Source organism: Lepisma saccharinum, chromosome 2 (genome assembly GCF_977018435.1).
Source record: "Lepisma saccharinum chromosome 2, izLepSacc3.1, whole genome shotgun sequence".
NCBI lineage: Eukaryota > Metazoa > Arthropoda > Insecta > Zygentoma > Lepismatidae > Lepisma > Lepisma saccharinum.
The window spans coordinates 2,680,218-2,696,516 of NC_139230.1; the positions used below are offsets into that span (position 1 = coordinate 2,680,218).

The 16,299-nt window shown below is 40.3% G+C and overlaps 1 protein-coding gene across 2 annotated transcripts in view; it reads left to right on the forward strand.

Annotated features, from left to right (window-relative positions):
• The first annotated feature begins 61 nt into the window (after nt 1–61).
• The window catches only part of LOC145983864 (omega-amidase NIT2), a 35,070-nt gene continuing 18,832 nt past the window's right edge, over nt 62–16,299 (forward strand). The window contains exons 1-2 of one of the 2 annotated variants that reach the window (XM_083116925.1): nt 62–128; nt 13,593–13,739. In XM_083116925.1, coding sequence (XP_082973051.1) covers nt 13,616–13,739 — 124 coding nt within the window. In that variant the 5' untranslated portion in view covers nt 62–128; nt 13,593–13,615. Of the gene's footprint in view, nt 129–10,701; nt 10,862–13,592; nt 13,740–16,299 lie in introns of those variants that run through there. The other variant, XM_083116924.1, reaches the window with a different exon arrangement.

Consider the following 16,299-nt stretch of genomic DNA (forward strand, 5'->3'; position numbering starts at 1 on the left):
CTGCGTCTTTTCGTTCCGAGATAACGGCTACTTATGCGTTTCAGTGTACTGGGAATGAGTATATGTGAGTGTGTGTGAGTGTTTGTGTGTTGGTGAAGGGTGGAGGGATACTCTCCCAGAGAATTCTGGTAAGTACTGTGTTTTTACACACTTTTTACTTATGTGAACTGCCCTCCATATCTTCCCACGTTCGAGGAAGCTAACGCGAAGCACTTTGAACAGTCAGCAAAACAGCCGCGTGCTGTTATGCGATACGGTTTATTGAACCAGGACGATAAATTCTAAATTTTACTAAAGTGAAAAAACTGCAAATGCTCCAAGAAGGGGGCTCGAAGCATCAAACATCCCAAAGTCAGAAATCACAACAGAATGACACTCCCTCGTTTGTAATAGGAGGCCCGGTTTCGGACCGATCCGGTTTGAACTTACTCGTGTGTAATGCGATGAACGATAAAAGGAAACGATCCCCAGAAACTCTAGAGGATCCCAGGAAGAGAAAAAACTTATTGAGGAGTGACGGCTCCCAGACCCCCCCTTCCCCAAGTGCTGGTGCTCCTGCTGGTCAAGATACAATGAACGTTGCAATGGATAATATTCCAGATACAGCTGATATCCAACTGGGCTTGTTTATCAAGCTGTCCCTCGAATTAAATACCATTATAGCTAAAGATAGAAACATTCCTCCTGAAAATAAATCAACAATCCTCGAAATAGTAGCCAAAATGGGTCAGGTTCATCAAGAGACGGTGGCTGAAAACAAATCGTTAAAAACCGCCTGCGACTTACTTCAAAGTGCAGCAAAGACAGAAGGTAACGCTAAACCATCCTACGCACAAACAGCGGCGTCACCAGCTATCGTGCAAACAGGAAGGGCAGCTCAAATTCAAAAAACTGTTCAAAATTTGAAATACACTGTCTTCATTTCAGATGAGAACAGAAATAAAGATGCAAAAAAGGTTCAAGAAACATTCACAAAAGTGATAAATCCCATCAGAGACGGGATAAGGATTAAACAAATGAGACAAACAAACAAAATGCTGATTGTGGAGACAGATACAAAAGAGGAGGCGGACAAAATAATTAACCATGGGGAACTAGCCAAACATAAAATCAGGGCAGAGCTCCCCAAAAGGAACCCACTATTAATACTGTACGAAGTCCCTGCACAAAAGGAAGAAACTGATCTGTACGAGGAGATATATTTATTAAACCTAAAAGACAAGATGACCTGGGAGGAGTTCATTAAAAAGTTTCACTTGAAGTTCAAGACTGGTCCACGAAATAGGGCAACCTGCCACTGTGTTTTCGAGGTGGCTCCAGATTTAAGAAAAATCCTTTTGAAAAATGAAAAAATCTACGTCGCATTCCTGTCCTTAACCCTTAAAGATTACATTGTCGTCCCAAAGTGTAATAAATGTTGCGACTATGGACATTTGAGCCGGTTTTGTAAAGGAAAGGAAATCTGCGCCCAGTGTGGCCTGGAAAGCCATTCTAAGGAGGAGCAATGTCCTAAAAAAGATGGTCCAAAGATATGCATTCCTTGCATGAAAAGAAAAAAAGAATGTAATGGCAAGGACTGCCCCACTTACAAGTTACAGTTACAAAGGTTAATAGAAAGGACAGATTATGGATTATAAATCGACTGTGAATTTTAGAATGACAAAGAAAAACAAAAATAGGAAAACTCCCAGCCGTCTTCGCCGCGACGCGGCTAGAGCAGCAGCTTACAGGGAAAGGAAAATAAAGGAAATTAAGCTACTGCTAGCCAAAATTGAGAAGAATAAAATGGACAATTATCAAAACATAAAACTACCAGAAACGTTTTTCGAACATATAGAATCTTCTGCCTTCACGACGCAGGGAAATGAAAGAACCATAAACTTCATATTAAAGAACAAAATATATCTAGATTCGAACCACATTAAAACACCAGTACAACCATCACAGCCTCTACTTAGCTCAAAAATACCCAACCTTCCCCCAAGTGTTTTTACCTATTTACCTGATGGCATAACTCTGCACAACCCCTTTGTAACCCCCCCCCCCCAGAATCGCCTCTTAATGAAAGACTCTTTAGATACCCAGTAGTTCCCGAACCACCCTTCCCGCTCAATAACGAAATTGAAAACGAAATTGAAAGTGGGATACAAGAGGAAATAATAGTAACAAGCACAGAGAGAGATCAACATCCAGGAGTGAGAGACGCAGGCCCCACTTACACTAACATGTCAGAGAAGAAAACGACGAAATTAAATCCGAACGCCCGTGCCTTTCATCCGGAGATCAAGTATAGTAATTTCAGTAAACCGCAGACTCTTCATCCGCCATTCTCTCCGGCGAGTGCTGAACCGCCTTCGGGTCTGGTCGTAGAAGAGAAATGTAAAATAAATCCAGCAAAAATCTACAACAACTTTGAAGAAGCGCTGAGACTAAGCAGGCTCGAGGAAAAAGAAAATTTGGTCACGGCTTTGAGGATTTTGATTAGAAATAAGCACGAAAAGGGAGAATCTATCACCTTCCCGTACCCGGAGGCGGTCGACATGATAACTCTAAAGTCTAACAATATTCCTACTGAAACGGAGGAATTATCATCATTGTTGGAAACAGTTTTTGCTCGCCGAGGCGTTTCCCTGGATATAAACGAAATTTACTCAGACTTCGCGAGGGCTCACGGGAGGGTGGTGTTCATCCCAAGAACAGAATGGCCGCAGTGCTTTCAGATAGCGAGACACCCTTAATGGAAAGGTACGTAAGCGTTGCACAGGCAAACCTAATGGGGGCAAAACTGTCAACCGCGGAAATTTTTGACTTCGCTAAAAACAAAAAACTGGATATTCTGGCCTTGCAGGAACCATATATTTTTAAAAACAAAATTCCATCTGCACCGATAGGGGCGAGAATTATAATGCATCATCAAAATGCCAAATCTGCAATAGTTATTTTAAACAGAGAGATTGTACCAATTAAAATCGCTCAATTTTCTACCAGTCACATTAACTGTGTAGAATTATCCTTGGAAAATTTATCATTCATAATTATAAACTGCTATTGCCAATATAGCCATAATATCGAACAGTTTCTGGAAAAAATGGGCGACGCGTGCAACGTCTATAGCAACAAAGGTCTCCTAATAACGATGGATGCGAATTCCTCCTCCCCGTGGTGGCACGGGCGTGAGACGAATCCCAACGGGGAGCTGGTGGAGGAATTCGTGGCAGGAAATAATCTGTTTGTGGAGAATCTACCAGACAATCCTCCAACTTATAGAGGCAGGGCGGGGGCATCCAGTAACATCGACGTAACTTTGTCCAACAATAGATTACTGGGAAAAGTAAAACAATGGAAAGTAAATGACATGAAATCCACCAGCGATCACAATGTGATTACTTTTAAAATATCCAAAAATTCAACTGAAGAAGAAAGATCACCAAAAATAAGATATGACTGGGGAAGAACAAATCAACAACTTTTAATTGAATCAATACACCTCCCCCAACAGGCGGACTCCACGAAAACGATAAATGAATGGGCAAGAGTGGTGACAGAAACGATACAAAACGCAATAGAAATTGCAACGCCTAAAGAACAGATTAAACATAACAACAAGCCGTGGAACAAGAAGCTAACTAAGCTCAGAGCATTCATGAGAAAAACACGGAAAATTTATCAAAAAACAAACATTAATGAAATGAGAATTAAAAACTTGGAATTATACAGGGCGGCCAAAAAAAGATATGAAAATGAACTAAGATCCTACAAATGTAAACACTGGAAAAATTTCGTTACAAACAAATTAACAATTGATAAATGGGGACTGCCGTATAAAATCGCGTCTGGGAAAATTAAATTAGGAAAAGCTCTCTCAACACTAGAGAAGGAAGATGGAACACACACAATAGATTTGCGAGAGACGGCAGAACAATTACTGCATGGACTCCTGCCGGACGATGCGATGGAGAAAGAGGACGACTACCACACAAAAACAAGATTGAAACTCCAGGAGACTTACAACAACGATCCAATTCTGCCTTTCGCGGAGGAAGAAGTAGCTCTCCAGATAATGACGTTGAAAAGAAAAAATCGCCGGGTCCGGATAATATTCCAGCAGAAATAATCCAGATGGCGGCGCAGAAGCTCATTCCAAACCTAACGTCCTTTTTTAACAGATGCTTGGAAGTTCAAAAATTTCCCACGCCCTGGAAGGAGGCTAACGTTATTATAATACAAAAGGATGCTGATCGTGACGAAACGCAGTCGAGATCGTACCGCCCAATCTGTCTCATAAATGTTCTGGGAAAGGTCTTTGAAAAAATGATAACAAAAAGATTATTAGAATTCCTTGCTTTGAAACCAAATACAGGACTCCAATACGGCTTCACAAAAGGGAGATGCACGGAGGATGCAGTAAATACTTTATTAAACACGGTCGCTTCGAACGAAAACAAATACGTGGTGGCAACACTGGCGGATATAACTGGGGCGTTTGATAATCTCTGGTGGCCTCACTTACTCTGTACTCTCAGAGAAATGAAATGCCCGGGCACCCTGTATAGAATTCTGGAGGACTATTTCAGGGATAGAAAAGTCACCCTACATATTCCGGACCAAGATATCGCTAAAACAATGACAAGGGGTTGCCCACAGGGTTCCGTTTTGGGACCCCATCTATGGAACGTAAACTTCGAACCTTGCATCAAGACCTTGCAAGAAACACTGGAAGTAGTTAAGTGCATAGCCTACGCCGATGATCTGATAATTATCACCACAGGAAACTCAAGAGCAGAAATCGAGAAAAATACTACCACCGCGTTACAAAAATTGACACAATGGTGTGATAAAGCTAAATTAAAATTATCGGATACAAAGACCAAATACATAGTTCTGAAAGGAAAATTTAGCCAACATCGGAATCCATTAATAAGAATGAAAGGCAAATCAATAAAAAGGGTAACTGAGATTAAATACTTGGGAGTGACGCTGGAAGAGGGCTTACTTTTCAAAAGCCACATTGAGAACATAACCTCCAAAGGGGAAGCTCTCATGAACAAAATAGCTACCATTGCATCCAACAGCTACAGACTTCCTCCGTCAGTTATTAAAACTTATCTAGTGTCCATCTACTTTTCAATCATCACTTACGGGGCATCGGCGTGGGCCTCATCTTCATTGCATAAAATAACGTACGTTCGTAAGCTAAGATCTTCTTACAGGAAAGTAATTCTCAGAGTTACCGGGGCTTTTAAAACTACTTCGTCGGAAGCGCTGTTTGTCATGATGGGAACTTTGCCAATTGATTATCAAATTAAGCTGAGGGCAATGACTTATCACTTCAAACGTGGGAACGAGAGGGAGATAACCGAACAAATGGGAGAATTCCTCCCCACCGTCCAGGAGATCAAGGCGAAGATTCATCGAGACTGGCAGCGAGAATGGGACGAGTGCGAGAAGGGTAGAAGACTGTATAACTTCCTCCCCTGCACGCAGGAGAACGTTTTTAACAGGGACGTCACGCCATCCAGAGGGCTGATACATCTTCTAACAGGGCACGGACCATACGGGAGTTACCTCATAAAAATAGGCAAAAGGGAAACCGACGTATGCCGATACTGCCGGATGGAAAGAGACACGCCAGAACATAGAGTTTTTTCCTGCCCCGCCTCTGATGAACAGATAATATTGGCCAGAAGAGACCTGCCGAATAACAACATCTTCGAACTGATAAGGAGCGAACATTTAAATAAGTTATGCGACCTCGCAGATTTAGTGTCCAATATCGAGTTGCGGAGGTACCTGACGGAACCGGAAACCCGGCGCCCACCAGCCCCCCCTCCTCAACAGGAGCCCCGCAGAAGCAGCAGGATACGAAACCAAGTCCCCACACCCCCTCCCCGGAGACCGTCACAATCGCGTCGGGAGCAGATACCACAGGAAGAAGAGGAGTCGGCACCGGAAGATTCAACCCCAAGGAGAAACTTCAGAGTGTCCACTGGGAGACGAGGAGCCGCCGCCAGGAGAGGGTTACCCCCGCCCAATCAGCCTGGAGAGAGCCATGAAGGTTGCCCGGAGAGAAGTCGTCGAAGATGAAGAATGACCTAAAAACCATCTCTAGGGATAAAATAATACAATAGCATAATAACGAAAAAATAAAACAACAAAAAAAACAACTTTAAAAGTAATATCAGAACCCCACATTAAATCGTGACTAAAGTTTCTTTAATAATACATCCAAGATGAGGGGCCATAAACTCTTAAAAATTTAACTTGAAAATTGATAGACTTGGAATCTGCTGGAATCCAGTAGGCACCAAAGAGACTTAATATAAAAGGAAATTTCGAACAAACAAATTAAATTAAAATTAATTTTTTAACAATGTAAGTGTAGTAAAAACCATGAACATATATTTATATACTTATTATTAATTAATATAATCTAATATAAAAGTTTGTTTATCTTTTCCCTTTTTTTAATTTATTATTATTATTATTATTATCAAGTCTACATATAATTATTTGCGTATTTTATGTCATATTTATTTATCTATTACATATCTAACAATTACAGTTTCCGCATAATTAGCATTCTATCAAAACTTAGTACCCGTTAATTCACGTTAAATTGTGCGGCTGTGATTTCATTCCGAGATCTCATAGCAGCCTCAGTCTGCACGGACATTGAACCTCGCACGGCCACTGTCGCTAGCGTGGAATGCAGAGTCAGCTTCATGTCGCATAACCAAGTTGACACGGAGTGCTGACGCCGGTATCTTATCGGGCGTGTGTCCTCAACACATAAATGCAACAACGGCGAGATAAATAAGGAACTACAAAACCTCTTATAGTAAGTGTATATTAGGAATCGACATCCACTAAATTAATGAACTAGCCCAGTATTTCAGTGCATTTAACTTCCAAATAGCAAATTCTCCCCACACACTACAATAAAGCCTGATCTGGAAACCAGACAGGGAACTTGCGTCCGTGCAGACTAATCCAAGCAATCATTCACCCCAATCTAAACTCTCACCCCATCATACTCTCCCCTCAAGCTTAAAACAGTTCTGGATACCAGAATGGTTGTCCCTCCTGTACATAGCATTTCCTATAGTACTATCTATACGATAACTAAAACTAACCAATAAACTAACATAAACTAATCCATAACTACTATTAACAAGTTTAATTAACTACCAATCATACAAATGCACAGTAAATTTACAAGAAATCTTTAAGACTTGTTCCGGTCACCTGAACGGTCTATTAAAATAATACAAACTAAAAATTATTAAATGTAGCTATGTATAGAATCTCCATGTATTTTTTTTTTGTAATTGTATTTTATGTATGAAAATAAAGATGAGAAGAAGTAGAATAAAAAGGCGGGGGAACCGTTTAAATTCAGGAAACTGACGTCCTGGTTTATTTAAAGGTACCAGGACATTAAGAGCATACCCTCGAAAGTACGCGTGTGGAGGCGGGCTACTTCGGGAGGTTTCCCCCTTTAGATATGTATATGTATGTGTGTATACATTCTAAAGGTCAATAAATAGTATGTCCTTTGGCGACGCTGCCTTTCCGAGACCTTGTCCTTTCTCGTCGCTGGATTTCAGAGACGCTAGCTTTCGGAGACCCTGTCCTTTGGCGACGCTGCCTTTCGAAGACCCTGTCCTTTGGTGACACCGTATCTCGGAGACTCTGTCCTTTTCCGTCGCTGGCTTTCGAAGACCGTCATCTTTGGCAACGTTACCTTTTGGAGGCCCTATCCTTTGCTGACGCTACCTTTCGGAGACCCTGTCCTTGGACGACGCTGCCTTTCAGAGACACTGTCATTTGGCAACGCTGCGTTTCGTTCACCCTCTCGTTTGGCGACGCTGCTTTCGGAGACCCAGTTCTCTGCGTAGGCTGCCTTTCGGAGACTCTCTCATTTGGCTACGCTTTCTTTCGTAGACCTTGACCTTTGGTGACACCGCCTTTCGGAGACCTTGTCCTTTTTCGACACAGGCTTTCAGAGACCCTTTCCACTCGCGACGATGGATTTCGGAGACACTGTCTTCTGGCGACACTGTCTTTCGGAGACCCTGTCCTAAGCGGGCGCTGCTTTTCGGAGAACCAGTCCTTGGGCAACACTAAAAATATAAATTTCGGGGTAAACCTCAATATTTTGAGAAATTTAAAGTTACGTGCTTTGTTGCACACTTTTAGTGACCATATACAATTGAAACTTTTCTTGCACCCTGACTGAATGATCGTCTGCCAATAGCAAGTAAAAAAGGGAATTGTTTACATACAAAAACTAATTTTTTTAGAATCTTCGACTCGGCTGTTTTTGCCTATTTGGGGGAGATCATAAGTGCCTTGGCAGGTATTGCATAAAGTTTCAGTCGATGACGTAAATAAGCAAAAGGGAGATTTTGCACACGATATATGACAACACTGCATTTGCGTGTTGCCAGGTCTACTGATTTCCCAGGAGATTTCCTGGTTTTCAGCACGATCTACTCATCTCCTTACAAATTTCAGGAAAATGTGGAAATCTCCTGATTTTTTGCTTCCTAAAATATTTATAATGAACAATTATTTAAAAAAATCGAAAGTTGATTTAAAATTTACATATTCAGCTGGTGGAATGCAAAGATCCATGAATATTCCGCAGAGAGAGACAGGGAGAGAGAGGGGGGTGAGGGAGGAGGGTCATACCAGGCTTGATGACATTGGGAAAGACGCGCGGCTTCTTGAGCACTTTGTGCATTGGAAATTCCAAGACGGGTGTCCTTTCACCATATGGTGCGGTTTTCGTCAAAGTGGAGCAAATGGAAACTGGTTACAACTATAGATGGACCACAAGGAAAAAAACCTTGGGACTAGAAGTCCCCGCGCAGGTTTCCCTTCTTCCCTCCACCTCGGGCCATAAGGAAGCATGGTGTCCACTCTCCCCCTCTCCTACTCGCGGGGGTACGGTGCACAGGAGTCGCGGGTCTGCGCAGGTTGTTTTGCTCGTGGTTCCACTATAAATACCGATGTTGCCACCCACACATACGAACAAGTATTCAGTTTTATGGTAGTGTTTATTGCAAATGCTCGATACAGGTTCAGGGTTTTAACTTTAATGCAAAAGGGAGTCCACATTACGAATGCAGCCAAAGGTTATGATTACAAAAGCTCTTTGTATACTGTCGATTGATTGATTTGGTTTATTTTACTTCGCATTTCTGACACTTTTGGCTAATCGCGAAGACGAGGATGAGTGATGATGAAATTGATGAAGGGACAACCATGCCCAGGCCGAGATTCGATCCCGAGACGGGATCCCTGATGCCATAGCGCTGTGCTAACCACTCAGCCACGGAGGTCTGCTTAGTAAACTGCTGTTGCAGACTTATACGTCGCAGTTCATGTTCATGTTTTTATAGCGTTTTTTTTAAAAGCTATTTCTGAGCGTAACTACTACTACAATTGGTCTTATGTCCCTTCATACTCAATGATACTGTGGCGGTAGAAATTCTCTTTATCGATTTTATACCAGGTAACTCGAATGCAAAAACCTAATTTAATTAACATTGTCTGGAGTGACTGGGAAAAAAGTTGAAAAATAAACTTGCGACTTGTCTGATACTGGGTCCCGGGTTCGAATCCCGGACTGAGCATGGGTGCTCTTTGTGAGTGTCCATTCATCAATTTCACATCTTTACGATTAGACAAATGTGGCAGATGCGAAGTAAAATAAACCAAAGCAATCAATCAATCTGTCTAATACTGGTTACAACTAAATACCAATGTTGCCACCCACCGTGATTACCTTCCGTGATTGAAAGAAAAGTTTTAATTCAAGGATATTTCGAGGGTTCAGGCATGATAGCCCTTCTCCATTAACATTAATGCAAGTATGCTTTAAATGTGTTGTTAAAGAAAAAGGTGTGGGCTTTCTTACATCCTGTAACTTTGGCTAATTTTAAATAAAAGCAATCTAGGTGTAGTCATTTAGAGTATTTAAAAAATATATCCCCAAATGCGTAGTGGCTGAAGCTCCAGTCTTAGTTAACACAAAAATTTCGAAATGTTTCCATAAACTTTTAAACGCAAGGTACATAAATCCACGCACAGTCACAACCATTTATTTTAGAATATTTCTGAGACCTGAACAGAAAATCGAGGTCGGATTTTTTCCGGTAATGTCACTGCTCTTTGCAATGTGGGGGGGGGGGTAATCCTTGCTTGCTTGATTGATTGATTGAATTGGTGTTTTAAGTCCACTTTGTGCACAGTAAGGCTAATGGAGACTGAACCTACAGTTTAAAGTGGGATCCGAACCACTATGTACCTCCACCGGGTATAGAACCCGGGACCCCTTGGGGCAATCCTTTCAACCCCTCAGTTTTGGCACCCGATCGTCGCCACTGGTTGGGGGAAACTGTACCTTTACCTTAGGTGAATTAAAGGGGTGGGGTTATGGTAACCCTTGAAGTGCAAATTCATAATAAAATTTGTATTAACATAACAGTAATAAATTTATCTTTTGACATCTAAAATTAATAATTAACGTTCAATAATGAAAGTGTAAAGCTTTTCCCACCCTACCCCCCCAGAATGTTGATAATCCGCTATTATTAGTTCTTCTGATTTTTTAAGCAGATCTCCTGATATTTCAGGGAACGATCTCCCGATATTTAAAAATCTGACCTGGCAACCCATTACCCTTGAAGGCGCTCTCAACTCGTGTCGTCTGGTAGAGATAAAATTGTGATTGTGTAACGTTTCTTGGCATGTTTTAGTGTTTACACTTAGAATTTCACTCAAGAGTGTAAGGAGTCAACAGGTTTATAAGTTTAAGCTGTATATACTAAGAAGGAAAATATGGCTTCAAACAGTAAGTTAACAATTTTAAATTTGCACTATACAATTGGTGTACTTGTTTCTTTACATACATATTTAACAAAAATAAATTGACAAGTGCGAGAAACTGTTCTGATGATCGAAATATAAAGTGATACATTATTCGAAGGAGGTGTGTGTTTTTTCATTCATGTGCCGTGTCACATTTATTATTTCATCAATCAACTCGTAGCATCCAGCTGATACATGTGTACATTTTTCTAACTTGTACTGTTACCCCCACACCCCCTATACGCCTTCATGGCGTGGTGCTATGCACAGGGGAACACTTTTTACTTTTTTTACTGTTTCAGCCAACTGGTTATTTGGCGGATTTGGTTTGTTTTGTTCATTAAACAAGTGGTCATAAGTGGGCACCGTTTTTTCGCCAACACTTTCATTTACAACACAATACATAAGAAGAAAATATGGTAAAAATCTGATATTCCCCGGACACCTATAACTTCTTCATTTTGTCAATTTTTGACATTTGTACTTACCTATCTGCTTCGCGGAACATTCTTTGAGGTGTATCACGTTTTTCGTCCCTGGAATATCAGATTAGGGTACTACTTTACTATACCTGAGACACCTGGAAATGATTCCTTTCGCACTTTTTTACATTGCTAACGTACTATTCTGCATTCCGGAACACTTATTTAGGTGAAATAATGGAATTCGTAACGAAAATAATGTATATTTCTTACATTTACGAGTACTTACTGTTCTTGTTTATTTCCACACACAACATGGCGGTAGCTTACCGTTGATCGCAATAGCGCGTCGGAAATAATTTTTTTAACATTAAAAACACTTTAGGAATTTTAAATTGATTTTTTTACTTACGAGGTATGCCTACTAGGTTAGGTTAGGCCTGTTAGATTAGGTTCCATTAGCACTCCTTTCGTTCAATTTAGCATATACGGACAACATCGGCTTGTAGCAGCAGCAATATCGCGCTCTCGTAAAAAGCAAATGGCGGGAGCAGAAATAGCACGTTGGAGAGATATTTTCGTATAAAACCACATGGATTCGCATTAAAATGGACCAAAACTACATTCCGGAACATCAACAACACTCCAGAAAATGAATTCCGTAAGTACTTTCTCCTGTAAATTTGAAGGAATCCGTCTCAGGTATAGTAAAGTGTTACCTTAGTATGAGCAAGTGTAGGTAGAATTTGAAGATGAAATTGATAATCCTACTTCAAATAAATCTTCATTGTTTGATCTAAATCTATAAGGGGGAGGAGATGTGTTGGTGTTACATTGTATTTGTACAAGGCCTATTCTTTGTATTGTGTATTGGGTATAAATTGACAATACCGGAAGTATCTCCGTTTACTTTCAAATTCAGCATACTCACTAATTTTGACCTCGTAATCACGAATCTGCAGTTAAAAATTGGCGGTTATGTCTAGAAATTGCACACACACACTTTGGGAACTACTGTGCTACACTATTATCTAGACTACAAATGGTTGCTTGGTTCCTGTGTGTAGTATCGACTACATGAGTACTCAGCTGAAATTTGCCTCTCTCAGCTGTCATTCCTGGATCCATCACAGTGTTCAATTCAGCCCCAATGTCAAAGAAAACTAATGGAATCGTATCCATGGTCCCATTTTCCATATGTTATGTGGTGATCTATGTAGAGGCTACTTTTCTAAATTATTTGAATTTTCATCTGTATGTTGTGTACCCAAAGTGATATTTGTGGTGGGAAATATTATCCATTTCCAGACAAGGGAAGCTTTCAGCACATGAAATGCTTGTTTTCGTAAATTTGTGGAATGTAGCTCATCGTTAATTTCTGAGTTACTCGTCTACAATGTCCTGTACCTTGATTAGTGTGAATTTCTGTGGTTTATGTATTTTCCATGTATCCTAGATACATTTTGTTCATAACTATGATGTTTGAAAGTATCTAACCTCCCACCACCTGCATGCAGGATCACAATGCCTCACTGTCGCAGATATTTCCTCTTCATATTTTTCATCTCAGCTTCATTATTTGAAAAAGCGAGTAATTTGTTCTTGTGCACATTTAGCACTTTTGGAAGCTAAATTAAAACTACTAACGCTGCTGTCTTCCAACAATATTTGTTCCAGTTCCACATCACTTACTGGTTGCGACAAGGCAGCCATTGTGATGTTTGACTTACGAAAACAACGTTGTTTACTTACTTCCCTGTAAGTGGCAATAGAGACTAACATTTTTATGGCCAAGTGATTGAAAACAGTTATTTTTCTACTGCCAATAGATGGCATTTGACAACAGTTTGAAGTCAACCGTGCATTGAACGTATTTGTGTACGTTGAACTGCCATTAGCAGAGAATTCTGTGAACGTACAGGTGTACATTGAACTGCCTGAGGGGTTAAGTACATTCAGAACAAAATTAACCATTAATGAAGCTTTTTATGAAAGAGCTTAGAGAGACATCACAAAAATTTTGGGCTATTGTTGTTGCCAGTGTTATTTGGGTGTGTTTTGATAAATCACTGAATGCATGAAACAATGGAAACTCAGCTTAGAATAAATATATTCTCGGTTTGATGCAACTAAAATTGGACCATCCCATGCATCATTTCTGGATCCGCCACTTACCTTACATGTAAGTAAATTGATAGGAGAAATAATGAAGTTTGTTACATTACAGCAATATTGCACCGCACTGCCTGAATTCCAAATATGAAATTTATATTAAAATTATATTTTTTTCAGGGTTTCGCCTTGCTGCTATTCAGATGGCTGTGGGAGAAGACAAAGCTGAAAATGTGAAGCGAGCCCTTTCCTTTATTAAAACTGCAAAGGAGAAAGGATCATCCATTATTTGTTTGCCTGAATGCTTCAATTCACCTTATGGAACTAGTATGTATATGATGATAAATATTTAACTACACTATTAAATTTATAATTGAGAGTTACAGAATATGAGAAACTATTTTGTATAAACTTTGGCAACTTAATGTAACTGACCATCACATGCACATGCAGGCATGTGAGGGGTGACATTAGAAGGCAGGCAATTGGCAACCTCACTTCCTTGTAGAACGCCCCAGTAACTGCCATTTGCAGGCCAACAAGGCTCTGGCGCAGTATAATCCTCTGTGAGGTTGTGTTGTCCTTAATTGTGCCTAGTGTCCCTTTACAGCATCAACTTTTAACCAGCTATGAAGATTGTATTTTCAGGGACAGCATAATTTTAGTTGTTGCTAACTAGTACATGGCAGTATAAGTTTTAGAAATTTAGTGAGGGAGAGGCATATTTTATTTTCTTGTTTCTGTCCTATCCTCAGTTTTATTTTAGTTAGGGGGCTTATCCCTGTATTGTGTGACAGGTACAAGTAGCCCATCTGCTGACGTGCCCATAATTTAACCTTTTCAGTCCCAAGCATCTCGATCGAGATACCCAAAAGTAAGCCTCACTGTCCCAAGCATCTCGATCGAGACGCTGTGTCAAGGTTGTAGGTTTTACATTATAACGTTTCTATTTTTGGCTAGACTTTTGATTCTTTTATATTGTTCCTAACACATATATTTAACAGAAATGTTTTTCTGCATTTTTTTTTGTCTTCATGAAAATGGAGGGGAAAAGGCGGGAAAAGGGACTTCTCTTTTGTGTCTCTTTTCAAGGGAAAATTTTGCCGAAAAAGGAAGACCGGCTTTGTTGTTCTAAAGCAATGCTTTTCACTCCCGCCTGTGAACTGCATTTGAAGGAAGCTTGTTTATCAGTATCCGATGTCAAAATGAAAGTTTTCCGTGAAGGCGCAACCAGGGGGAGGGGGAGGGGGAAGACTGTTAGTTGAATCTGCGTTGTGAGAATGGAATTTCGAAGCACGCAGAAGGAAACCTTTGTTTTTTGTAGCACAAGTGTCCACAAGTTGTGACAGGGGTTACCCTGCATTGTCTAAAAATAGAATTTCAAGCAGCTGCAAGAATCGTCGCTCATTTTTCACTGCGTTCTAGCTTTTCGTCCGCGAATGTTGTGTGTAGGTGTCGTTTTGTGCCCAAGTGCGAGGACATTTTTTGGGTGAAGTGACAATTTTTTAAAATAATTTTTGGGGGTTTTCTCCCTTCCCCCTCCATATATACGCCAAATTTGCATAAATTTTGCATTTTGTGCATTTTGACATTTTTTCGGGGGGGAACACCATTTTTTAAGAAAAGTATTTTTGAGGGGATTTCCCCCTTCCCCCTCCATATGTACGCTGAATGTGCATATATTATATATCGTCTGCATGTGTGATTCATTCTGCATACAACGGTATATCTTTCATATCTCTAGGGCATTTAGTTTCTGAGCTATAGTAATTTCAAGGTACCGCTGCACTTTGAAGCTTGAATCAGTGGCGTGCCTACCATTCCTTTTGGGGGTACAACTCAAGTTACATTGGTCATACGACAATGATGCAAATATTTTTCTGTTTCTTACATGCCAGCGATAATTTCTATGTGCATTTTGAGCTTTTCATATCCTTTTTTTCGGGGGGCGGGGGCGAAACCCCATTAAAAAAAGTATTTTCAGGGGATTTCCCCCCTTTCCCCTCCATATATACGCCAAATGTGCATAAATTATATATCGTCTGTATCTGTGATTCATTCTGCGTACAACGGTATATCTTTCATATCTCCAGGGCAAATAGTCTCTGAGCTAAAGTAATTTCAAGGTACCGCTGCATTTTGAAGCTTGAATCAGTGGAGTGCCGACCATTCCTTTTGGGGGTACAACTCAAGTTACATTGGTCATATGATAATAATGCAAATATTGTTGTGTTTCTTACATGTCAGCGATCATTTCCATGTGCATGTCGACACTCTGTCATGTACTTTTTTCTTTGGGGGAGGGTTGGTAAACCAATTTTTTTCCCCCGGAATTTTGGAATTTTGAGAGTTAGCCCCCTCCCCTCCACCACATATACACCAAATTTGCATAAATTTCATATAGTCTGACTCTCTGGTTCATTCCGCATACAACGGTATATCACTCATCTCTGTAGGGCAATTAGTCTCCAATCTACACTCATTTAATTGAAACTCTGCATTTTGCTCAAAATCGGCTCGGGACAGAGAGGCTTACTTGTGAAAATGGCCTTGGGACTGAAAAGGTTAAATATCAGTCAATCACTTGAAATTTTGAAGTAGTAGTAGTTGCTGTGTTTGATTTTAACACTACTGATAGTATGATGCATACACATAGTTTCCTCCATCCACTTGGGGGGATGGGTTAATGGGGCTAACATTATCCATGCTTCTATTCATTATGAAAATAATTATGGCCAGGGCTCGAAAAATTGCCATGGCGACTAAACATTTCAGCCTGGCGACTGTGATCTTATGCTGTAATATGTATGAAATTTTGATGATTCTAAGTTCAAATTGCAGTACAGAGTAAGTTAGCAAACTATTATTTTTTTAAATTCACGTTGTG